Source organism: Glycine max, chromosome 11 (genome assembly GCF_000004515.6).
Source record: "Glycine max cultivar Williams 82 chromosome 11, Glycine_max_v4.0, whole genome shotgun sequence".
In the NCBI taxonomy this organism is placed as follows: Eukaryota; Viridiplantae; Streptophyta; class Magnoliopsida; order Fabales; family Fabaceae; genus Glycine; species Glycine max.
This window is the reverse complement of record NC_038247.2, coordinates 4,055,779-4,079,945: the sequence shown is the minus strand read 5'-3', so window position 1 is coordinate 4,079,945 and position 24,167 is coordinate 4,055,779. Positions and strand designations below refer to the sequence as shown.

Here is a 24,167-nt window from a genome sequence, read left to right as displayed (position 1 = left end):
AATGTGTTCGTAAGTTATTTTTACTTATTTCAATAAATTCTCAAAATAATATATAAAAAGAATTACAGCTTGTATAAAAATAATTTAATTATATTATTCTTTGATTATAAAATACTTGGATATTTGCAAATAATATTTATTTAATAAGAGCTTAACTAAGTAAACGATGGCAACACATTAAATCTATTTGTTGTACACCAATTTTTTTTTAAAAAAAAAAAACTTACAACATTTACCTAGTATAAAACTATCATACTCATCATGCTTTTACAAGTACATTAGCCTAGGGCATTTTACAATCTAAATATATTTTGGTAATGTACATTATTTAAAAAATATATATATATATATATATATATATTTATATCGTAAAAACATATTTACCACTAGAAATGACTTACAAAATCTTCATAATTTTTTTTTTTTGTTACAAAGAGGGGCAAAGCCCCTAAGCAACAACATAATAATTTGTTAATTTCAACGATTGAATCGATCAAATGTTATTGTAAGAATTGTAAACGATATGCGCATCTCTGATTTGCATTTGCCCATTTCCCTCCGGGAAAGAATTGCATGGAATTTTGATTAAGCTTGTATTTTCCGTTTGGAATGGTGAATATACAGTCGATTAATATTAAAATGAATTGTTTAAATGTAGTTAGTTACCTATGCAGCAACAATTGCACGGCCTTGCTACGAACAAAAAACTTAAAACAATACTTCTTTCCGCTACCAATGAGATTGCTTCCCCTACGTGTTAAAGAATAACTTAAAAGAATTGATTTTTGAAGAACAAACACCCATTAAGCAAGCTTCTTTGCACGACCACTTGAAGGAGCCCCATCCTCTTTTTTTGATCCAGATGCCTCTGGCTTCCGAGCCCACGCAGGAGCCCTATCTGGCTCATAACGATAATCATAGAACAGCTCCTCCCCGGCACAAATCCGTTCCTTGGCAAAAATGCCTACCCTATGATCTCCAGCAACCATAATAACCTGCCAGTTTAAGCATTTAGAGATTGTGAATGACGCTGAAAACCTAGGAATACTCAATGCAATGTGAAATAGAGCTCCAATAAATAACACATTTGAAAAAGGTCAGAACTCATAAATACCTTTGCATAACAATTTGGGTCAGGAGAATGGTTCGCAAACTTCAATTTATCACCCTTTCGGTAAGCATCAAGAACAAACTGCATATACAACAATCTTGTTCATCCTATGTTTGATACATGCATATATATGTAACATAAAGAACTTATCACCCACAAAAGATGCAAAGTCGTAAAAGCTTGCCTGATCATTCAAATTAAAGAGAAAAGATGAATTTTCACGGTCATATATCTTTCCTCGCTTATCTGCTTCCCGATGAGAAATCAACTCTCCAGTATACTCTCCAAGGTATTCATGCTTACCAACACTATTCTGGAGGGTGAACAGATTGCATTAGCAAAAGGAAAAACAGTGCATAACCATATAGGATCATTTACTGGAGAATACCTTTAAGAAGGCTCCCCAGCCGGATACATCAGACCTTCCAAGAAGAACCTGTGTAAGCATATTAGATGTTAATTGCCATCACAGCAAATATAATAGAAAAGAACTGATCTTCAAGTACAATTAGCAAAACAAAGAACAGACACAGAAAATATTGAGAACAAAGAAGATTGTTATATTGGATAGACCAAAGTCCATGCAAAATCACATCCCCATGAGGAGAATTATATGTCTACACAGGGAGTTTCATTTCTAAGCATGATTCCATCCACTTCTCTCAATCATAATAAATGTCTCTTATTTTGATAGAAGCATAAATTTGCCAGACAGAAAGTAAACAAATCTAAATACCAGTGTAAGATTTCAAAGAGGTAAGACAGGAAAAGGCAGTCAAATAATTTTACCCTTTGCTGTTGTTTGAGAAGAAGCTTCATGTTTCTACATTCATAATTGTCCCCTCTTTGGCTAGGAATCCCAAGTGTACCATCGCCACAACTGCAACAATAATAAGACCCAAATAGCAAAATGTATCATAGCAAACAGAGACTTGAGATAGACTAGTAATCAACGTAACAGGAATAATATAGTATAAGCACTTAAGAAGAAAGGCAGAGAAGTCCTGAAAACAGACATAAAATCAATTTTTTTCCTAACAGCCAAATAATTATTCAGATCCATCATTGTGTGAGGAAATTATAACAGACATTTAGTTGACGGAACAATCAATTCAACAGGTTAAAATTATGACTAAGTTTATAATGATGAGGCAGGTCTGAGAAATCTTAAATATACACATAAAATTACTATCAAGGATCAACATAAAAACTAGGAAGTTAAAATTAAAATTATCGGAGCACACTAGTTCAAGATTCTATCTTTTTTATCAAGATCTCACTTAAGGATTGATAAAAATCAGCAAGAATACAAACACACATAATCTGCTCTTTCATAAACATAAATAAAAATTAGCAATGAAAAGCATAAATCATATTATATCTCATCCCAAAAAAATAGCAACGAAAATTAGCTCTAAAAACTTCTAATCAGCACCGATCATTCTTAATTAAGAAACTCATTAGTCAAAAAATTATTTTGATCATTATCGCATGTTAAGATTATATATCAAACTATGTTTTGCAATACTAACTCAGTAATCACCTCTACTTATTTTTCTTTTCATCCCATGAGACCTGTTTCTTTAAGTCAACAATTACATGCTTGTAAAATAATTACTTCCAAGGAATATAAGAAATCATACCATCCATCCCATATATGAAAATTAATTATTGCCATCTAAAAGCAAAAGGTATGAATCTTACAGATGACAGAGCAATGCTACACAAACACAAACAAGTAAATCTCACCTGACCCAACAATTCCTACAAACATCTGGATCACATTCCCTATCTGCAGCAAAACATGGACATTGACGGCTTCTGCATTGACTCTTAGCACAATGACAGCCACGAAATCGATTCTTGCAGCTCTTGGGGCATCTTGATATGAAAAGGGGGAAAAAGGAAATCATCACAGGAATTAACGGATGTTGGATGCATGTGCTGTCAGGTAGGCAAGTCACAATAAAATATCCGTGTAAACTATAAGTACAATAATCCCTAGAATTTGTGAAACCAGCGTGGAATGTAGAAAATCCCCAAACACTACAATTCTAAATGCCTCTCTTTCATCAAGGTTCTATTTAGCAACCTCAAAAGCTTACCCACAGTACTTCTCACAGCAGGTTCCATTTTGAAGACAAGGACACTGCTTTCCACAAGCCGTTTGGCAACCACATGGATTATACTGTCGGCAGGGTTGATCCTTTCTCTCTGTAATCCTTTTCCTAATTGAATGATAAGCAGCAGATTTCCAGGTGTACTTCAATCGACGGACTCTTCCTCTTCTACGTAAGAATCTAGACCTTCGTCTCACTTCATTATTACCCTTACATTCATTTTACCAAAATTGGATCGGTTAAGCACTATTTGCAAGAAAGAAAAAGCAAAGTGAAAAGTACACTAAGTATAATTGCATTAAATTAACCTTGGAATAGCCGTCCATGAGGGAATTTGCAACATCCCCAGGAGGACCAGACATCTTTCCATCTTCACAATTTATGTATTGGAAAACATCCCAACACGTCTTTAGGCCATTTAAGAGATTTCTAGCTATTAAGCAACTGCAGTAAGAAAGCAAAAAGTTGTCACTTAATAGGTGATTTGACAGTCAAGAAAGAGAAAAATTATGTTTAAAGATATTGGGGAGATCACTATTAACCCGTCATAGTTAAAAGAGACAAATTCAAACATAAGCAAGCATCAAACAAGACACGAGTGGGCAAAGTGACGCATTCTAAACTACATGTGATAAAATTAAAGTTGACCCAACCACATGAAGAATCTGTAATTTACCCTGTATTTATAATTTATTAAATCAGAAGTTAGAGCTATAGAGAGAACACCTCATTTATTCTTTAAACATCTTCCCAGTTTTCACTAAGCTATTCAATATACCAGTTTCGTTCACTTTCTCATTAAAGGAATGGACCATCAGCCATTAAATTCAGAATAGTGGCAATAAATACTAATTTTAGGTTCTACTAGAACTTTGGTTTCATGGTTCATTGGAAGGTTCTAGGTGCTTGAAGCATACTACCAACATATTGAGAAATGGAGATAGATTTACAAAATACTTCCAGTCCTTTACATAAGAAAGGAATAACCAGTTCACGAAGACCAATAAAAGTAGTTAATTTTAATTAATAGTGTGATGAGTTTAAATTTTATTCCAAAAATACCCATAGAATTAAATAGTCTGAGTAGTAGCTATATTTAATGACACTACACATAATTAAAGGAATAATTTTCCCACAATGAATGTGGCTTATATTGTTATTAAACCAATAAATACATCCACCTACATGGGTAATGAGTGGCTGTCTCATTAATAGATTTCACAATAAATTAAGGGTATAAAAAAATTACAACTAATACACCTAAAAGTGGGCCCATGTTTCTTATATAAAGGACCGGAAGGAGTATTAATGAAATAGTTTATCATTGTAACAAATACGTAGGATTACAAATTACAATAAGTAAAATAGATGTTTGGTATAGTTAAGTATATGAATTTAATCGGTATAAACAGTTACTTAAAATAGTTTCAAACTGCCATTCACTGATATTTTAATACATCATTTCTTGTTACTACTTCAGATTTGGTCTTTAAGTGAGTCAAATGGCATAATGTGATCTATCTAGCAGATCTCACCTAGTGAGATAAGGCTTTTGTTGTTGTATTATTTGTTGCCACTCCACTCTTTATAAGAAAAATAAAGGTAAAATAAAGAATGACATGTCCTTCAGGTGGATACTGTAAAATTCTTTTATACTAACATATACCAATTAAATTCCAAGTATAGAGGAAATTGATTGTTTAAATTTGATAAATGTTATGCTACCAAACTTTCATTAGGCAAAAATTCTAGACTTCAGAAAATTCAGATTAAGAAAACCCTCAACAACAACAAAAAAAACAGGCATTAGGTAAGTGGTTTTTCTACTTTTACTTTATGGTGTATTGGATTTAAGCAATTAAAAACACACAATCCTAAAAAATTCCACATTTTAAAAATGTTCGACATAAGTATGAACCTGACCTTTTGCTTTTTATAATAGGTGTCAGTCCAATGCACAGATGTACATTTAGACTTTCTTTTCTAAATGAACTAATAATTTGCATAACTATTTAGAATTAAATATTAAATAGGTTCTCTCATAAAACTAACCCTAAACATTTTTGTCTAACCTCCCATGCATCGTGTAGGTTTAATCTGGTTAATAAGTAAGCCTCAAACACCCCTGCCAGTTTCCATTTTAAAAAGCTATTCCTTATATACTTGATAAATAAAAATGAGATATATATTTCCATCATCATGCAGCTTGTGCTTATTTCAAGTAGCCAAGTATAGAGACTGTTTTCAAGAATATGATTTAAAAAAATGAAATCCTATCAACCAAATCAATCTGTGCATTTTGAACCAGAACAATTATGAACAAAGTTGACTCAGTACTTCAAAATGTTACCCATCCATTCCCCATGTAATTGACTGAAGACATGCTTGACTTCATATAAACACTTGGACAAGTGGTCATACTCTTGCATGCTTAATTATTTTCACACCAGCACTAATTACACCATCCATGCATTACGTTATATTATATACTTATAAAGAAAAATAAGCCAAGCATCCCCAATCCAAACATAAGCTAACCTGTTTCTACCAAAAATCTCCATTCCTTTCTCTAAAAGTCCCTTTTCAAGAGCTTTCCAAGATTTATTATCAGTGATTTCTGGTTTACAAACATTGTCATCTACAAACTCTTCTTTCCTCGTGTTGTCTTCACTGCTCATGGCATGTGGGTCAGTGACCATATCATTCGATGAACGGTCAAGAGCTTCACTCTGCATTATTTACAGATTATTATGAATCAATTCCTTCTATATCTTGCCGTCCAAAGAAATTTAACATATTTATGTGGTAAAATATTGTTTCTTCATTATCTGGTTTGGTTATAATTGAATCAAAATGCAAGTTTCTTAAACGAAGGAAGAACATTACTTACAATGGAATCAGAATCAGAAACCATTGTTTTCTTCTGCCGCTTCTGCATGCATACTAGGACTCGTTCTGCCACTCGCTTACTGTTCCTTTTACCAATTCCACCTTTCCCCACAGGTTTAGTTTTAGGAGGTGCTGAGTGTGAGGCTGAGACAGCATCTTGTCCAGGACCATTCTCTGAGTCACTACTCTCTGATATGTTTTTTGCATTAGATGAAGCACTTTCACTTTGGCTACATTTTATCCGCCTCTTAGCAGAAGATTTTTTCCTAGATAAAGCACCACCAGAGGACTTCTGTTCATCAGCCTGGGCAGAGGATGTTTTGGCAAATCTTTCCGACTTAAGTACCTGAATCAAGGTTTAAGAAAATTGAGTATATTGTTAATAATAATAATAATAATAACGATAATAATAATAGATGGATAGATCCCTAAAAACAGACAAATGCATACCGATCGGAAACAATTTGGCCCACAGGATGCATTTTCAGTATCAGGAGGGTTCCATGTAGGTTGCTTCTCAGCCTGTTAAAGTACCAAGTCATGACTCAATAGATACTGTAGACTACATGAAAAATAACCAATAAATAGTAATTACAGGGAAGACAAGATCTTGTGAACATCCATGTAATCTACAATCAAAAACCTGCAAGTAAAATATGGCAACCAGTGAGATATTGAGAGAAAGATGGTGCAAGCTATCAGAGCCTTCATGGGAAAAAAAAACTTACAAGGCATCGTCGACAAAAGAGGTTGTCAAAAGAGTCAAGAGCTGCTTCAAGATCCTTTTCCAGAAAAGAATTGCCACTTTGAGAATTCTCTTCAGAATCCCCAGCCTTGGAACAGCCACCAGCATTGTCTTGAATACTGAGAGTTTCATACTTTGCCTGTATAAGATGTTTGACGGTGTTTCATATCTCTGTAAAGCCAGCACAAAGCAAATGGGAAACAGCTGGACGAAAGCTTACACTACGACCAGTTTTCATCAGAGTAATCGGGAGAGAGATGGCAGAAGCAGAAAATACATGGAGGAACAATTCAATGAATGACAAAAATTTACCTTAATTTCACTAGTGTTTCTAGAAAAACACTGAGCCAACGACTCCAGAACAATGTCAGTTAAACCAAACTCTTTGACAGTCATGCTGTAAAATCAAATCAGACATTATGAAATCCAAAAATCTGTCTGTCATGCAACACAAGAAAAACAATATGTAATATGATGCAACATAATGGCTAAACATCCTAACATGAAATTCATGACGATACAAACATGACAAAAAAAATGCTTCTTCAAAGAAAAACCACAGCAGAAGGGTGCAAAGTAACTGAAGAGTTTTTTATCTTAACAAGATCAATTGGCAGGATAAACCAAGCATATAATATTTCTATTAGTATAATAAGTGTATGCAATAGTTTCTTTTCCTAATAAAGGATTGAATTATACACTCAACTAATCAAGGATCCTCTTTGATCCCTTCTGTAAACAGGAAATATAATAACAAAAAAATAACTGTCAAATCATCCTATCAGAATCTTCTCTCTTGGTCAACTGAAAGGCAACGCAACATATGCTCCAATGTATAAATAATCACAAAATAGTAAACTCATGTGATACTTCAAAGACAGTGAGCAATGGTCCAATGGGAAAAAAAAATGCTTAAACAAACTAGAGTCTTTCTTTTAGTGCATAAATAAATAACTTCAGAATAACATTAACACAGAAAGAGAAAGAGACAGAACAAACACATTGCTTCCTACTCTAAAAGCTTAACCTCATGAACATGACACAATACAGTCAGGCATGCATTTCAATTTTATTTTACACACTAACAGAAAAGATCTGACAAGGAAAAAGAAACGGTGAAAGCAACCAATAATGGTTTACTAAGCTATACCAACCGAAGTATATAATCTTCTGATTCTATAAATTGTCTTTTCTCCTCTTCATCGTCCATAGTTTCCTCTTCACTGTCACTGCAAATAAGTGCTTCTCCACCATTCTGATCATAATAAATTCGTCTCCGGCCTACAACTGACTGATCCTCGGTCATTCTTTGATTTCTGTACCAGAATGAACACAAGTAGCAAATATCTTCAAAAGATCCAATTTTTTGCATCAATATAGAAGAAAACTATAGAGATGAAAAGGTGAAACTACGATAGAATAAAAAGAAAGATGAGTGCTATGTGAAAAGGTAAACACAAAATAAGTAAAGAGACTTGAGTGCTTAATAAAGAACTACAAAAATATTAAGTCCTGTCATGAACCAAATTCTCAGAAAGTACATTTATATCTAAAAGTCCTTTCCAATGGTTTTACCTAGAGTTTTCCTTGGCCCACTCCACTATAGGGACTCTACTCCATCCAATCCACTCTTCTCTTAATGGATCTTTTCACATAACCAAACCACCTAAAGCAAAATTCAATTGTCTTTTCCTATTTTCTACCCCTACTTTCTCTCTAATGCACTCATTCAAGATCCTTTTATTGTCCAATGTCAACTCATCAACCACAACTGCCTCATTTTTGCAACACTGAGTTTATGCTATTGTTGGCTCTTGACCACCTAACATTAAGTACCATACAGCTTGCAGGTGTTATATATGGGAAAGAAAAACAGATTAAGGCAAGCAAACCTGTCCAAAAAAATCCATGTAGTGTAAGGAGGCAATTTTTTTACTTCAGGTAACTTGATAGGACGAACAGCATTCTTTACAGCAACATTAGACCCTAGAAGAACTGCTGTGGAACCATGGCTATCGTCATGATAGCCATTGCTCTCCACATCACCATTACTCGCATGAACACCGTTGTGCATATCAATTGCATCTTTTTGCCTCTTTGTAAGTAGGTCCAGACTTCTATTCGTATCAGTAATGCTGAAGTTCCTTCTCTCCATTGACATTGTGCAGACATGGTTAGTGACACCAACCAGCTTCTGTCTGTTTTCCTCTATTCTTTTCTGATATCCAAATGCACATCATGAGGGGAAAAAAAAGTCCAATAAAAATAAAAAACGAACTACAGCCATAAGTTCATCTATTACACCTTTACAGAAACAACCCGTTCTGCAGCAACTTGTTTCTTCAAAGAATCAATAACCAGTAACACATCTTTACCAGCGGGACTTGAATCCTCCACTTTATTTGACTGCATTGAAACGATAGCAGTCACACTCACAATTCAAACAAATCCGCTAGTCACTCTCAGCATGTAATGATTGCAGGAAGGAATTCATCTGACAACAACCAATGCACAGACTCCAACTCAATAACCATAATCTTCCGTAACCAATAGAACCAAGAAAGTTATAAAAGCTCATTAAGAACTCCCGTAAATGCTGGAAAACCGAACCACATCTCGAATATCCTTCACTATATACAATGCAGGTACATCTCCATTTTTTAGCCTATTTTAGCAAGCATTTACTCAAAAAAAAAAAATGTAGCAAGCTGTTTTATGTTGAAGCAACATCAACAGGTTAAAAACGCAGCCAGAGAGAGAAACGCAAATTAAAGACATAATTAAAACCAGATCGAAGCAAAAACGGAAATAAAACTAAAAATCCGAAGCAAAATCAAGTTAGCTGGCATGAGTTAGGGAGAGGATAAGATAATGAATGCATTGGAGAGATATAGAGAAAGAGTACGGAGAGATCAACGAGAGGCTCTGATCTGGAAGAAGAGGGCGAGGGCGAAGGCGGAGGCTTCGACGCCATTGACGGCGGCAATGGTGGCGGAGCTTATCGGAGCCGAATCGAAAATGAAAATCGGATCGAGATCCGAATCATGCAGGTGGAATTGACGATGGAGAAGGGCTTTGAGTTTGGGGAGTGGATTTGGCGGGGCGAGTTGAAAGTTGAAACCCTAAGTCACGTCTCAAAATCCTTAAAAAACAAAATTAGGGAAAAACGCTTTCAATTTTTTTCCGCCGCTTTTGACGACACCTTTTCTTATTATTAATCTTTTCTTCTCATTTTTTATTTTTCGGTATTTTGGTTGTTGGGGGAAGTGACTGGAATGGGGGGAACGCGATTTTGAATTTATATGCACTGTGGAAACGCAAACTACGCTTTTATCCCCTCCCTCGCTAATTTTCTTCCCTTCGTTTCTCCTCTTTTCTTCAATTTCGTTGTTGGAACTCACGAATAAAAAATTATATCCTTGTTTTTTTTTTTTAGTATATCCTTGTTTTTTTTTTTAGTATATCCTTGTTTTCGGTTTTCACACTTCAGATTATTTGTTTGAATAAAAAATACATTTCTGAATCAAGTCATCAATTCAAATATAAAGGATTAAAGCTGACTCTCTTAAAAGTATTAAATGTCTATATTTATTTGGTTCAAATAAATTTTTCTATTAATAGTTAAATATATTATATGATCCTCTAAGTCCATATGTATGAAATAATATTTAGTAAAAAATCAATTTTATGTATAAAAAAATAATCTCTATTAAATAAATTTTAACACTTCAAGAAATTAATCTCTATCTCTTGATAATACTTTTTTTTTATGTTGTAAAAATACAAAAAATAAGAAGAAGAAAATAAAAGACTAGTGGTGTCGGATAAATAAGATTTCTAATATATCAGTCATTAACATAGATTTCAGTCTAGAAGGACAAGTGTCCAAAATAAGAAAATGATCATTCTTCAAAGTTTCCTTTTTTATGAGTGAATCAGCATAAGTGTTTCATTCACGAATGGAGTGTCTCAAGGTGGTCTTCCAATGAAGGTGGAGGAAACTTTTAATATTCTGAATAAGAGGATGGAAGGAATAAGATGAAATGACTCCATTCGTGATGAGTTGAAGAGCCACTTTTGAATTTGATTCACAAGTTAGATGGTGAACTCCTTCAGGCCAAGCCACATTAATGCCACGGTATATAGCTTGAAGTTATGCATGTGTTGGATGAAATTCCACATGATCCATAAAAGCCCACAATCCAATGACCATGATTGTCGCAAATAAGACCGCCAAACCCCACCTTGTCCAAGTTACCAATAGAGTTGCCATTGACGTTGAGTTTGTGCTCCCCAGGTTGAGGTGGTTGCCACTGGACGAGCCTTTACTGTTGTCAACTAACATTCCTACCGCAGGCCCTAGTAACTATTTTGAGTAAACTATGGATATGCATGGTTCATCACTTATATGACAAGAACAACATGTTTCGAAAAAGACTTTGTTGTTCCTCACCTTCCAAATATGCCAACAAGAAATAGCAAAAAGAACTTCTTGATCCGCCAAGCAATTTCTCTAAAGCTAAGTTGAGCTATTATCATCTAAAGCATGAACTTTAACATCGAGCTGAAGAAATTCCAAATCCTAATAGCCTTTGGGCAATAATGAAGAAGATGTAGGATATACTCTTGCAAATAACCACACTAGCAACAATAGCAATCATTAGCAATATGCATGTTAGTGCTAAAAAGATTCATCGAAAGTCTCTGATGATCAATCAACCAAAGAAAATGTTTAATATTTTTTGGAAGCCCAAGAGTTCACACTTAAGAACCCCTCCCTATGGAGCTAGCAGTGGATTAGTGAGCTTAAGTTAGCTAACGGAATGCATAAGAGGCAGTGTAAGCACGATTAGAGGAATGTCCCCATGTGATCTCATAAAACACTATCATCATCACATTGAGTATCTTTAATCATTAGACTCGTGATCTTGTTTCTTCTTCTTGATCTTTTTATCACGGTCTGGGTATGAAAAAATATTGTATTCTTATTGTCAAGCTCCACCCAATTCTCTCTTGATTTCTTAAACCACAATATTTCTTCTTGAGCTAAGACCTCGTCATAAAGTTTTTGAAGATCTTTTTCAAGCATAACCAAATTAGAAGAATAAAATTTATCAAGAACCTTGTGTATCCCTCTCATTCTTGCCTTTATATGCCTCTTTCGATTGAAAATATTGCAAAATTTTTCAAATTAAACTTTGTGGAATTATCTCTAATTGCCCACAACTTACAAAAAGTGTTACCTGTAGTGTTTTCCCAAGTATTGGCCACCATATGATTATAAATTGGGTTACTGTTCCAAGCTGTCTGAAGTGAAAAAGCTCTAAAGTTTTTGCTCATCTCCTCGAGGAAATAGACAATAATCGAGTTGTTCTAACCCATGGGGAGGAAGGAGCTCCCTAAGTGCATGAGGAAAATGCGATTCTCCAATCTGGATTAGTTAATCCACGATTCAGCTTCTTGCGAACATGAGTATCATCTCTAGTATGTCTCCTCCACATAATAAGGTCGCTCACCAAGTTAGTATCCATAAGACTACAAACATTAAGACTACATATGATACTACAAATGGTTTTTTTCCCATCTATGTTATTTCTCTCTTCATAATTTTTAATCTATACTATTTTTCAATTTAATTCTCAAAATACATTATTTTTTAAAATAAAAAATCAGATTGAACCAAAATAACTTTTTACCTGTGTTGTATTTTTTTAGTTAAGAAGTCAAGTTGGACCAACCTAACTTTTCACTTGGGTTTTTTTAAATATTATTTTATTAAATTAATTTATTTTTTGTTTATATTATTTTTTAAAAAAATAATAATAGTTCCAGTTTAATAATTTATTAATAATCTTAAAATAAATAAAAACAAAGTGATTAAAAAAAATATTAATTAAAAACACAATAAATATATAATTACTACATCTTAGTTATATTATATGAAGAAATTAAAATACTCGAAAAATATTAACAATTAGAGGGACAAATATAATAAAAGAAAAATAATATAACATTAACAACTAAACCATGAAAAATGATGAAATTAATCATAGCTTGCAAGATGTTGTGCACCAGAAATGTTTTTCCATTTGAATTATTCTAGTGAGTTGTTCATCATGTACAAATATACATATGTTGATCGGTTCGAGATGATTGGATTACTTATTTGCTAGAAATAATTAAAATTTCTATTAGACAAAAATGCTTTTGATCTCAAATCGCATTTCCACTAAAAATAAATAAAGAAATTGAACTAAAAAAAAAGAGTAGAATCTACCGACAATAAATTCATAATAGAAAAAATTATTTCAACATACTTTCATTTTTAGTTTTTTCATAAAAAAATATTATTATTTATATATTTTATTTATGATGTATTCTGACAAATAAATTATTAAACTAAAAGTATTATTATTTTTTAAATTAAATAATATAATTAAAAAATTATTTTTTATATTAAATTTATAAAATAACATTAAAAAAACACAGGTGAATCTACCTTGATGATTTTGCTCTTCTAGATTTGCAGCGTCGATCGATATTACATTTGTAATGACCTTCAGCAGACTTCGTACAAATTTCACAAGACTGTCTTTGATTAGAGTGGTTAATTTGTTGTAATTAGTGGTAAAAATTGTCATGAGCCAATTGTATGGAGATGTGAGGTTGAAGCATAACATCATTCCAATTTATGCTTTCATTTTAATTCCTTATAATTTTTCTTTTATCTTTAGTCCGTGTAAATATGTAGGTTCTCATTTTAATCGTTGAAAATATGTTATTTTCACATGATATATATAGGTAACTATCACGTTACCTAAGTAGTCTAAATGATAAGGCTGACAATTAATTTATTAGATACATTAATATTTAGATATTCATTAGTTTCAGTAGATTTTTTTTTAAAAAAAGCTGATTGATTATCTTTAATAAAATATTGTCTTTTAATTATATATTTTTTTCTCTTAATGAAACTTTAATCCAAACTTTACTTAAAAAAATTAAATTTAATTCTAGACAAACTAATGATTTATTAATATTTAAATCCATATTTGATGTAAAAAAATGTTAAACCACAAATAAATGAAAAGACTAATGTGATAAAAAAAAGGCTTAGAAACTAAAAGTAAAAAATGAGACATGTATAAAACTAAAAACTTAATTAATCTTCTGTATATACGTTAAAAACCTAGCATAGAAATTAATTTTAGATGAAAAAGAAAAGAAGCTGTAAGTCTGTAACTTGTAGCAGTTAAAATGGACATGGGCTAACGAAGGCCTAAAGGCTGAGAAGCACACACATTTGTGTAAATATGGATCATGTAATTATGTGGCAATGTTTTTTTCCGAGAAAAAAAAGAGAAGGAAAATAGATAAAGGGAGTGGGAGTGGGAGCAAATGAGGCGAATAGACAATGAAGGTCGGCGGCGTGGTGTTATACGGCGGAGTTCCACGTGGCAGCGTCGTGCCTCTGCTTCTCAGCCGCCGCAGAGTTTCTCTTCGCGCCTCTTCTTCTTCTTACTCCTCCATTTCTGGTAATGCATTCTTCTTCTTCTTTAAACCGTTTTGCTCTTTCCTTTTTCATTTTTCACTCTCTCGTGGCAGACCACGTTTCTTTCGTGAAGGATGTAGCTGCGACTCAGCCTCCTCAGCATCTTTCACAACTCCTCAGCATTTTGAAAACCAGAGGTAAACCATTTTTGTCATCTTACTAGTATTAAAAACTGTACCATAAAACTTTATAATCTCAAGTTTAGAATAATCGTGAATCTGTATTTTTCAATGTACTTGAACACGTGGTTTACATTATTTTGGATTTTTGGTATATCCAATTGTTCTATGCACGTATGTGTACTTTGAATTCCTTCCCTTGAGGATTGATTTTGATAATTTAGTTAGGTTTATTTTTCTTATGTTTTTGTATATTACACAGGTGAATCTATTATCTCTCCGGGTGCCAGGCAAGGATTAATTCCTCTTGCTATACCACTGTCGAAAAGTAGCTCTGGTATGAGTTTAGGCCATAGGGTTAAGTACTTTGATAATTTTTCAAGTTCAGCACTGTTTTTGATTATTTTCTTGACAGGTAATGTAACTGCACTGCTGCGGTGGCCGACGGCTCCACCTGAGTAAGGCTCAATGACTCTCCTCTGCTGTGGTTAATTTATTACTGTTTTAATCATCTTGTTGATATGAACAAATACCTGCAGGATGGAAATGCCAGTGGTGGAAGTCAGAAACTATGGAGTATGGCTTTTAGCTAAGAGTGTAAGTGGAGCATGCTTGGTTATTTGACTGCATCAGTGTGTTTGGTTTTGATACATTGTGATGTTGATTGATTGGCACTGAAGATGGTATTATTTAAACTGTCTGTTTTCTAAATACAGGTAGACCAATTTATACACCGAATGTTAGTTGAGGAAGATGCAAAGAATGGTCAAGAGAGAAATGAAGAAGTATTTTATGCTTCAGGTGATGCTGGGGAGAAACTTTACAGAAAGGGTGATTTTGCAGAGTCTGGAATCTCTAACCTAGATGTCTATCTTTTGAAAAAGGTATTAATAAGTATGTAGACTGTGTTTATGACTGTCGTGGCAAATCATTGCAAGAATCTAAGTTCTTTTCAGGTTGGTCTATTTCCAGATATCATAGAGCGCAAAGTGGCACGGCATTTTGAGGAAGGAGATCTTGTAAGATTCTCATGCATTTAGTTACTTCCTCAAGCAATAGTCATTAATATAAATTGAGACATGTTGGTTATGTCTATGTGGGAAGGTTTCGGCATTAGTAACTGGGGAATTTTATACCAAGAAGGAGCATTTTCCAGGATTTGCTCGACCTTTTGTGTTCAATTCTGAGGTTTTGTTGAGGTTGGTGTAAACATTTATCTGTTACTTTCAAGATGGGTGAGCTTACCGTTTTCATCCTCTAAGAGCCTTTCTTTTCAATAATTTTCTATAGAGTTGGACGTAAAGTAGAAGCTAAAGATGCTGCCAGAGGAGCTTTGAAATCACCATGGTGGACCCTTGGCTGCAAGTATCAGGTATGAAATCATCATCAGTCTGATGATTTTCTGGTTTAAGTGTAAGCTTCTGTACTTATTTTCCTCCGTGTCCCTCTTGAATTTCTTTTGTCATATTCGTTTTTGTTAGGACGTGGCTAATATAGCACAATGGGAAGATGAGCAAATTGAGTACATTAAAGAGAAAGTGACTGAAGAGGGAAGGCAAGAAGATCTTAAAAAGGGGAAGGCCCCTGCACAGGTGCTATATAGTGTGAACTATTTATCGATTTCATCCATGGCTAGGGTGTATGCTGATATTCATCTTAATCTTGCTTTCATCTTCAAATCAATTGCAGGTTGTACTAGATGAAGCTGCTTTCTTGTTGGATTTGGCTTCTATAGAGGGAGAATGGGATGAGTATTTGGAGCGGATTGCCAAATGTTACGAGGAAGCAGGACTTCAAGATGTCGCTAAATTCATACTTTATAGAGATTAATATTAGCAGATTTCTTTCCACCAACAGGCTTCTGTACATTTCCATTTCGGCATTTCCAGTACTTCATAGTTCATATGAAGTTTTGAAAATAATTAGAGGAAAATTATACGATTTATTCCGCAGGCTTGGATATTTTTCCTTCAGTTCTCATTTGTTGCAATCAATTTAACCTGAACTCCTCATATGCCTATTATGTGTCATGCTCTACATATAAGAATAATGATATTTTTACAGTCTTTTTTAATTCACTTGTGTCGGCCTTTTTTCCCCCCTCTCAAAAATAATTTATTATGTGTTTACATGCATTTAGTTTTAACTGGTTGGTTCAACACTTCGAGAGGCTCCTAATAAACTGATATCATTTATCAAAGTGATTATTATTTTTTAAAATATTATTAATAAGTAGATTAGTTTTTGGAAATGTACAACCTTTTTTATGGGGCCCTTCAACAAGGGCTTCGTCGGCCTTACCTTGGGCCAAACTTGTTTTTCATAATCAACCAATCATCTCCACTCCTCCATCCCAACACCCTTTTTCTCTATTTTTCAGTTTTAATGGACTACATGCTTAAAAAAAGAAAGGCTAAAATGTAAAATTTGTTTTTTTATTTTTTCAAATTCGTGATTTTATTCTTATTATTTTTCAAATGAGACATTTTATCATTCATTTTTAAAAATATTGTAATTTTAATCTTTCTATTTTTTAATTTAGACATTATGTCTTTCACTTATTGTAAAAACTTACGATTTTAGTCTTTTTTTTTTTAATTTCAGATTTGACTGATTTTTTTTTAATAAATTAAGCTTGTTAGCAATTAAATAATTAAAAAAAAAACATGTCATGTGAATAATAAAAATCATGTGTTGATTAATGTTTACAAAATATATAGATTAAGGTTTGAAATTAGTACATGATTAAAATTGTGAATTTTTTAAATGTGAGTCTCAATTAGAAAATAAGAAATTAAAATTATGAACTTTTTAAAAATAAAAAATAAAATGTCTTAATTAAAAAATAGGCAACTAAAATTGAACAATTGAAAAAAATAGGAAGATGAAAATTAAATTTTAGAAGAAAAAAAATGGACTACATGGTACTACGCAAAGAGAAATGGGACACGCAAATAAGTTTTCCTCCAGGCATGACCTTAATCCATGAGGAGTGTTTGTCAATGCTAAAACAAAAACATACCCGATGCCCTTTGACATCGAGATTGTAATTTACTTGTGCTTGTGCAAGCCAGATTAGTATTAAGGAAACTTTCGTCCTTGCATGATTTTGGTAATTATTTCGTCAACGAAATTTATATAGAACAACCACTTTCTTATGATGAGCTCACTCACAAAAAAGTATATATGCCACAACAACTGTTTCATGCATCCAATAACTTGAATAATCAGTTGTTAATTTTCAGTCGTATAAACAAGAGTCAAGACACAAACATCACTTCATTAGAAATATAGCAAAGGAGATATAACTGTTACCCCGTCACGTGAAGTACTAAAACAACACTAGAACAGAATTTCACGTGTTCAATGAAAACTGTGTTTTCTTCTTGGATTTCTTTCTCCCAAATAGCCTTCTCCAAAAATTTCGACCACCGGATTTCTTGGCTGGTACAATGGCCATAGAATCAACACTGGCACTGTCATCCTGGCCTTTAAGTTCATTCAAAAGTAAAATCTTTTCCAGTGGCTGTTTGAAACCTGGAATGCTGGTGGGACTGGAGCCTCTTTCACTTGCTTTGCTAACCTTAGCTTTAGTATCATCATCAGCCAACATCTGATCAAATAGAGAAGATCGATTTTTCACTTTCATGTCTTTTAGGGGGACAGTATTTGTGTCTGTAACTGTATGACGTTGAGCAGCAATGGCATTGTCAAAAAGGGACGCATCCTTTGGTGCAGCTAATGCCTTCAACTGCTTCCCAAGGTTAAGGATGGTTTCTTGACACTCTGCCAACTTTTCTGATGCAGCAGTTATCTCCCAGTCCTGCAGCATTGGTAAACAACCTTCAAACCAAAACCAGAACACATTGCAACAGAGATGGATTTGCACACATAAGCAATCAAATCAAAATTTTAGTTACTGCAAAACAGTGATGTTAAACTTGTACTAAATGGCAGTCATTATTTATATACCAGGGTAGATGGCTCTTGCTTTTCTCAGTTATTGTCTAAGGTTCTGACTTCTGATCAATACTCTCCAAACATTAAACACATAATCAGGGCTTCATTTCATGGTATTTCTTAATTTAAGAGATTTGTATATTGGATGTAATTCTGGCATTCAATGCTTCAAAAGAATTTGAGCAATCTATGAACTGATGAAGTAACTTTCTCATCATGCTCCAGTCTGGGATCACCCAATTTAGTTTAAAAATCCAAGTTAAACTAATAGAATTATATACTATTCAGTTCCAAATCTATGTCTAGTTGATGAATAGTGCTTCAAATTGATTAAATCTTCCAGAATACTATATAAGAAGATAGTAATAGTAATCTGATCTGAGTTTGAGCCATTGAGTAAAGTCCAAAAGGGAATAAAATGAGATCGAGAAGAGCTTACAGTTTGCAGTGGCTCATCTTTCTGATAAGCATCATTGTCTGACCACTTCTTTGTCATGCTGTGAAGATAAATTTGATGATATGAGTGTGCCAATCTTGAAATAAGAAATTAAAAGCTAAATGTTTGAAAATCATATCATAAAGTAACAAATATTGAAAGATTAGATTACAGATACCTTTCAAGCTGGAGCTGAAGTTCAATGCATCTGGTCTCTAATTCTTCACAATATTGATTTTTGTTCTCCACTTCCACTTCTAATGCCAAAACCTTGTGATTAGCTTCTTTTAATTCAGTTTCTGTTAGCTGAGTGTCAAGATCTGCATTTATGAATGCATGATTTTGTACTTGCTCCTCAAGCATTCGATTCAATTCTTTCAAGGTTTGCAATTCCAATCTCAAGCTGCCAATAGTTTTCTCTGATTCCTGAAGTTGATTTATAGCTGATTGGAGCCTCCCTTCTTTCTCAGATTCAGAACTGATTACTTCATCTTCAATATTTTTAATTTCTTCCTTATCAACATATTGCATATCTTTAGTTGGAACATCATGACAATCTGAATTAGTTAGCACAGGCAAACATGATAACTGTTCTATGGGAAGATGCAACTTATCTGCGTCTGCAAACATCCCTGTTTCAGCTTCATTTTCACTTAGTGTCTCATCCAAATCAAATTGTTTTTTAATGGCATCCCTCATACTAGAAACATCCTGAAGTGAAAAGCAGTGATTCATAATCCAATTCAAAGATGTCGTTAGTTCTGTGGCAAATTTTTCATGATCAGCCTTGTCATTGAGTAAATCATAACACACATGGAGAAATTGCTGCAAGACATTACTGAGTTCAGACGTTTTCCACTGGAAAACACGGACCATGTAGTCTGTAGGAATTCCTTGATTCTTATGTGCACGGATATTTCCATCTCTTTTGTACAAGGAATCTGAATTATCATAATCCTCAGCAGGCATGCTAATCCCTTCAATAAGCTCAATTATCTTACCAATTGACTGGCTCAGATCTCTTTGAGATTTCTGTTTAGTTCCCTTTATTGATAAAATCTCAGCATCATTTACTTCACCACATGGATCTACCACAGAATTATTCAAAGGTTTCCATGAAGTGAGCTGACTAAAATGGAGAGGCTTAGATCCATCAAATGGATGACCTTTGCTTGAATCAAACCGGCATTGATCTGCATTATTTAGATAGCTCAAAGCCAATCTAATATCCTCACATATGTCATCAAAGTTCTTATGAGTGACACAGTTTTGTTCCAATATCGCTTTTACTACATCCAAAAGCCAACCAGGAATATCACCATTTAATATGTCAATGGAACATGATTCCTGATTTGATGTAGAGAACTCTGACAAATGATCAGAGACAGGAATGATCTCCTTACTTATCACTTCAGAGCTAATCCCATTCGGTCTAGCCTCTGGCAGGCCATCTATTTCATTATTTTCTTCTAAAGAAGCACAAGAAATTTTGGGGGCTTTTTCAACAGAGACCACTGCTAATTTTTCCATTTCAAGGAAGTCATCCATTAGGCTTATATCTGAAGGTCCAACACTTTTGCATGACATTGATTCCTTCTGTTTTACACTTCTAAAGTGCTCCAATTCTGAAATCAATGCAGAAGCCCAGGAGTCGGCACAGCTAACCTTGTCATCACTGCCAATGTCAGACATTGATGACAAAGATATATCTTGCAATGCAGGATTACTTTTAGGCAGCTCCATGTTCACATGACCTCTAGATTCAATCTCCGACTCAAGTCGCATCAGTTTAGAAGCTGTGCGAGCAAGCATTACTCTTGAGAATTGGACTTCATTTGTTTTCCTATTTAGCGATTCTTTCAAAGTCTTGTTTTCTTCTTCCACAGTACATAGTTGATCAGTCAAAGCAGTGATTCTTCTAATGGTAGTCTCAGGAGAACTGTCTAGTGAAGATTCAACCACTACACTGGTTGAGTTCAAGTTTTTCCTTCTCATTTCAAGTGAATCATGTTCCAACATTTCAACTTCATTTTTCATTTTTGCCAGGGAAGCTTGACTTGGTAACCGTTTTCGAACCAGAATACGCAGTCTTTGACATTCTGATTCTAAGTTGGCAATTTTTTTTACACTCTGTAAGTGCTGCTTATGAGAAGCATCAGCTGCTCGACGATTAAATTCTCTTTCCTCATTTCTAATTGCAAGTTCCTTTTCAAGCACTTGAGCTTCATACTTCAAGGATGCATTATCTTTCTCAATGGACTCTAATCTAATCATCAATGCATTATGATCAGCCTCTGCATGAGCCAATTGTCTTTTCAGATCTTCAATCAAATTTTCTTTAGCAATAATAGATTTATTAAGACGAGAACTTTCAACCCCAGATTTAGCAAGCCCTTTACTGGTCTCTGATAGCTGCTCCTCCAAAACTATGCGTGCTTCTTCAAATTCTTTAGAAGCCTTCATGACAGCATCATGAATCCTTTGCTCTTGTTCTTCTCTTACAAAACGTAACTGTTGCATACATTCTTTGAGAGCACCATCCAATTGGGCCACTCTTTCTTTATAAACTAACTGCTGTTGTATTGATTCATCAATATGTTGCTTCATAGACAATATTTCAGCTTCTGCTTTCTCCCATCCTTCAAAGGAATCTTTAGTGAGAAACTGGTAAAATTACTCTTAAGAATAATAAATGATTGATGATTATTATAGTCCAAATTCACGAACTGAAGGGAAATGAGAAACAAACACACACAGCAATGCATGAATAATTGAATATTACCTGCCACTGCTTCTTGTACAATTTTCGTTTGTTTCTTGATCTGCTCATCTTTAGAATTACATTCAGAAAGTGTAAAAGCAAGCTTATCATTTAATCTTTTTAAGTCTTTCTCCAATTTTTCTTTATCAGTTAGAGGAGCCTGTACCTAAAAAAAAGAAGACAAAATACTAGTTATTTTTATCAAGTAATAAAAAAAAGCATTATATTCCACAAAGTTCTGTGGAAGAATTCCAGGTTTCTATCAAATAGGTACATACAGAATTAATATGTCCATTTTGTAATTATAAAATATTTCAAGATAAAGGGCCCAGGAAAAAAGCCCTTCTGGATTAACACTTTTACTAATTAGTACTCTTAAAGATGTGAGACGTTAAAGAGGAAGGGAGACTATAATAGTAATCTTAATCAATATATGAACCTAAAAGTTCCATGGCATTTATGAGAAGAGCAAAATATATATGAGAACAGAAAAAGTTGATGTGAGATATAATCACATTACCTCTCCATTTTCTTTTGAAGTGAGATTTGTTTTGTCAGTGACTAAATTTGTCTTCAGTGTGGCTTTTTTCCCCCAAAGCCAAGACTTGTGATCCATAATGATAAGAATGCTTCAAATGTGAGAAGCCTGCATGGAGATTTTGGTTAGGGAAGTATGTTACTGCAGTCTAATTGGAATGATGAACTAACTGAAACAAAATAACATAATAACTTATTATTGTGCAAATCATTGCTGCTATGCAAATAATCTTAAGTGCTGTACACTTTTAACTACTTTATAAATAATACCACAAGTTCATTGAGCTAAGCCAACCTAAGCCTAGACAAATGCACCAACAATTAACTGAGCTTTATAGCTCAATCAATTGGGTTCAAATTTGTACACAATAAAAACAATTTTTTACATAAAAATGAATGTAGTGAATGCTTGGAATGGCATCCAAGACACACATAAATCAGCAAAGTAAAATCCAAATGAGCAAATGACATAGAAGCAACACGGGGCTACTTCAATTGATGCACGTTAATTGTTGAGGGACATCAAACATCCCATTATTGAGAACAAAAATAAAATCGGAAGCGAATATATATCAAATCAAAACATTGTTATTATCATTATTCTTATAAGGTACTATATTAGTATATATGGAATTAGCCCATGGACGAATAATGAGTCAATCGTAAAAGCTTAATCTCGGTTGGTTTCACAAATGAATGAAAATTCTCAGCTAATTGAACTGTTAATAAATTGAGTCACGAACTGGTTGATGGGCTGTTCAGCTCATTTCTATTACCTAACTAAGCATAATATATCCCTCAAATAAATAAACAACAGATTTTAACCTTGTGAGTTGTGAGTGTATTTGACCAGAAACTTACCATCATACAAAAGAGGTACATTAGATCGCTAATAAATAAACATTTACAGAAATCCATATTTGTAAAAAAATTATAAAAAAAAAACTATAAACTTCTTTCTATGCAGAAAGGCTGAAAGCTGAAAATTTATTCCATGCAACATTGCAGTTAAAGGAAAATTCTTTCTTGATAGAAATGACGGTACAAGATAAGAAGATCATGAGAATGAAGTGTGTGGTTTGGTTTCTGACCTCTTAAGAATGAAGAGTGAGGTTTTGCAAGTACATGGATCATCCAAGACAAATAAAAAAATAAAAAAAATCTGAGAGCCAATGGCGAAGAGATTCAACTCTGCAATGAACACAGTTCACGAGACAGAAAAATAGTTAGAAGTTCGGAGTTGCAAATGTTAAAGGGACAGACACAAATGAATAATGAGTAATGTTTGATCTCTTACCGACGAGGCAGAGAGTGCAATAGTACTGGGCACCACAGCTCCTCTAGCTATCAGCAAATTCAGCTTTCTCTTTAAAGAGGAAAAAAGAGGGGTGTTGTGTTGTGTTGGTTGCCAAGCCAAGGAAAGGGAAATGAAGTAAAAAGGCAGGAAAGTGTACCCTGCTGGACTAAAAGGACACAGCCATAATAAAGAGATTTCATTGCTAAAATTATTGAAAACATTAGTTTTTAAGACTCACTAGATTCAGAGATGAATGAGTTTCTAAACATACCGTGAATCATAAATTATAATAATTATTTTGAAAGTTAATAAATTTATTATAATAAATTATGATTGAATGTATAATTTTTTTTATATTAGTGTATAATTTTTTTTCTCTTTACAAAATATTTTCTTATTACCCATTAATGTGATCAATTTTATAATTTTGCTTGAGTAATACAGTTTTTTCCATTTTATTTAAGAAAAAATAGAATATCTACTTTATAAACACATTTTTTATTAACTTAAATTTATTAAAAATTATAAAATTACAAAATTACGTAGAATCTTGCTATAAACTTTATTCATGATTTGGTAGAACTTAATATATTTTAACTAATAATTTTAAAATGTTTAAAAAGTAGGTTAGATAATATAT

At 33.5% G+C, this 24,167-nt stretch overlaps 3 protein-coding genes across 4 annotated transcripts; 1 reads left to right on the top strand and 2 right to left on the bottom strand.

The window, feature by feature from the left end:
- Positions 1-610: 610 nt before the first annotated feature.
- LOC100809840 (histone-lysine N-methyltransferase CLF) lies at positions 611-10,197 on the bottom strand. Its single transcript, XM_006590589.4, has 18 exons — positions 9,771-10,197; positions 9,170-9,271; positions 8,758-9,083; positions 8,020-8,181; positions 7,178-7,262; positions 6,849-7,004; positions 6,716-6,763; positions 6,571-6,642; positions 6,122-6,466; positions 5,770-5,960; positions 3,540-3,675; positions 3,217-3,440; positions 2,861-2,992; positions 1,901-1,991; positions 1,500-1,547; positions 1,296-1,424; positions 1,115-1,192; positions 611-995 (listed from the first exon to the last, which is right to left on the bottom strand). The coding sequence occupies exons 1-18, from the start codon at positions 9,837-9,839 to the stop codon at positions 804-806; spliced, it is 2,586 nt and encodes an 861-aa protein (XP_006590652.1). The 5' UTR covers positions 9,840-10,197; the 3' UTR covers positions 611-803.
- A 4,005-nt stretch (positions 10,198-14,202) lies between these two features.
- Positions 14,203-16,481, top strand: LOC100809304 (protein IN CHLOROPLAST ATPASE BIOGENESIS, chloroplastic). Of its 2 annotated transcripts, XM_003538761.5 has the most exons (11): positions 14,205-14,400; positions 14,471-14,554; positions 14,799-14,873; positions 14,952-14,994; positions 15,076-15,133; positions 15,253-15,420; positions 15,493-15,555; positions 15,641-15,735; positions 15,827-15,908; positions 16,018-16,128; positions 16,226-16,481. In XM_003538761.5, exons 1-11 carry the CDS (start codon positions 14,280-14,282, stop codon positions 16,364-16,366), a joined length of 1,041 nt encoding a protein of 346 aa, XP_003538809.1. In that variant the 5' UTR covers positions 14,205-14,279; the 3' UTR covers positions 16,367-16,481. The 2 variants fall into 2 exon arrangements, with proteins under 2 accessions (XP_040862559.1, XP_003538809.1); XM_041006625.1 differs by having other exon boundaries at positions 14,203-14,400; positions 14,799-14,994.
- Positions 16,482-17,641: 1,160 nt separating this feature from the next.
- LOC100808759 (filament-like plant protein 7) lies at positions 17,642-23,699 on the bottom strand. Its single transcript, XM_003538760.5, has 7 exons — positions 23,528-23,699; positions 23,322-23,421; positions 22,214-22,339; positions 21,715-21,859; positions 19,111-21,571; positions 18,936-18,993; positions 17,642-18,359 (listed from the first exon to the last, which is right to left on the bottom strand). The coding sequence occupies exons 3-7, from the start codon at positions 22,307-22,309 to the stop codon at positions 17,892-17,894; spliced, it is 3,228 nt and encodes a 1,075-aa protein (XP_003538808.1). The 5' UTR covers positions 22,310-22,339; positions 23,322-23,421; positions 23,528-23,699; the 3' UTR covers positions 17,642-17,891.
- Positions 23,700-24,167: the final 468 nt, after the last annotated feature.

What these genes read in the sequence shown, in the direction of transcription:
- LOC100808759 (XM_003538760.5), bottom strand. Translation starts at nt 22,309, where the DNA reads ATGGATCACAAGTCTTGGCTTTGGGGGAAAAAAGCCACACTGAAGACA. An exon ending in TGTACAAGAAGCAGTGGCAG is followed by an intron (nt 21,572 to 21,714) that starts GTAATATTCAAT and finishes ATTCCTTTGAAG; the next exon opens with GATGGGAGAAAGCAGAAGCT. An exon ending in CTTCAGCTCCAGCTTGAAAG is followed by an intron (nt 18,994 to 19,110) that starts GTATCTGTAATC and finishes TTATCTTCACAG; the next exon opens with CATGACAAAGAAGTGGTCAG.
- LOC100809304 (XM_041006625.1), top strand. Translation starts at nt 14,280, where the DNA reads ATGAAGGTCGGCGGCGTGGTGTTATACGGCGGAGTTCCACGTGGCAGC. An exon ending in TGGCCGACGGCTCCACCTGA is followed by an intron (nt 14,995 to 15,075) that starts GTAAGGCTCAAT and finishes AAATACCTGCAG; the next exon opens with GATGGAAATGCCAGTGGTGG. An exon ending in AGGGGAAGGCCCCTGCACAG is followed by an intron (nt 16,129 to 16,225) that starts GTGCTATATAGT and finishes AATCAATTGCAG; the next exon opens with GTTGTACTAGATGAAGCTGC.
- LOC100809840 (XM_006590589.4), bottom strand. Translation starts at nt 9,839, where the DNA reads ATGGCGTCGAAGCCTCCGCCTTCGCCCTCGCCCTCTTCTTCCAGATCA. An exon ending in AGCCTCTCGTTGATCTCTCC is followed by an intron (nt 9,272 to 9,770) that starts GTACTCTTTCTC and finishes GTTTCAATGCAG; the next exon opens with TCAAATAAAGTGGAGGATTC. An exon ending in TTCTCAAACAACAGCAAAGG is followed by an intron (nt 1,548 to 1,900) that starts GTAAAATTATTT and finishes ATGCTTACACAG; the next exon opens with GTTCTTCTTGGAAGGTCTGA.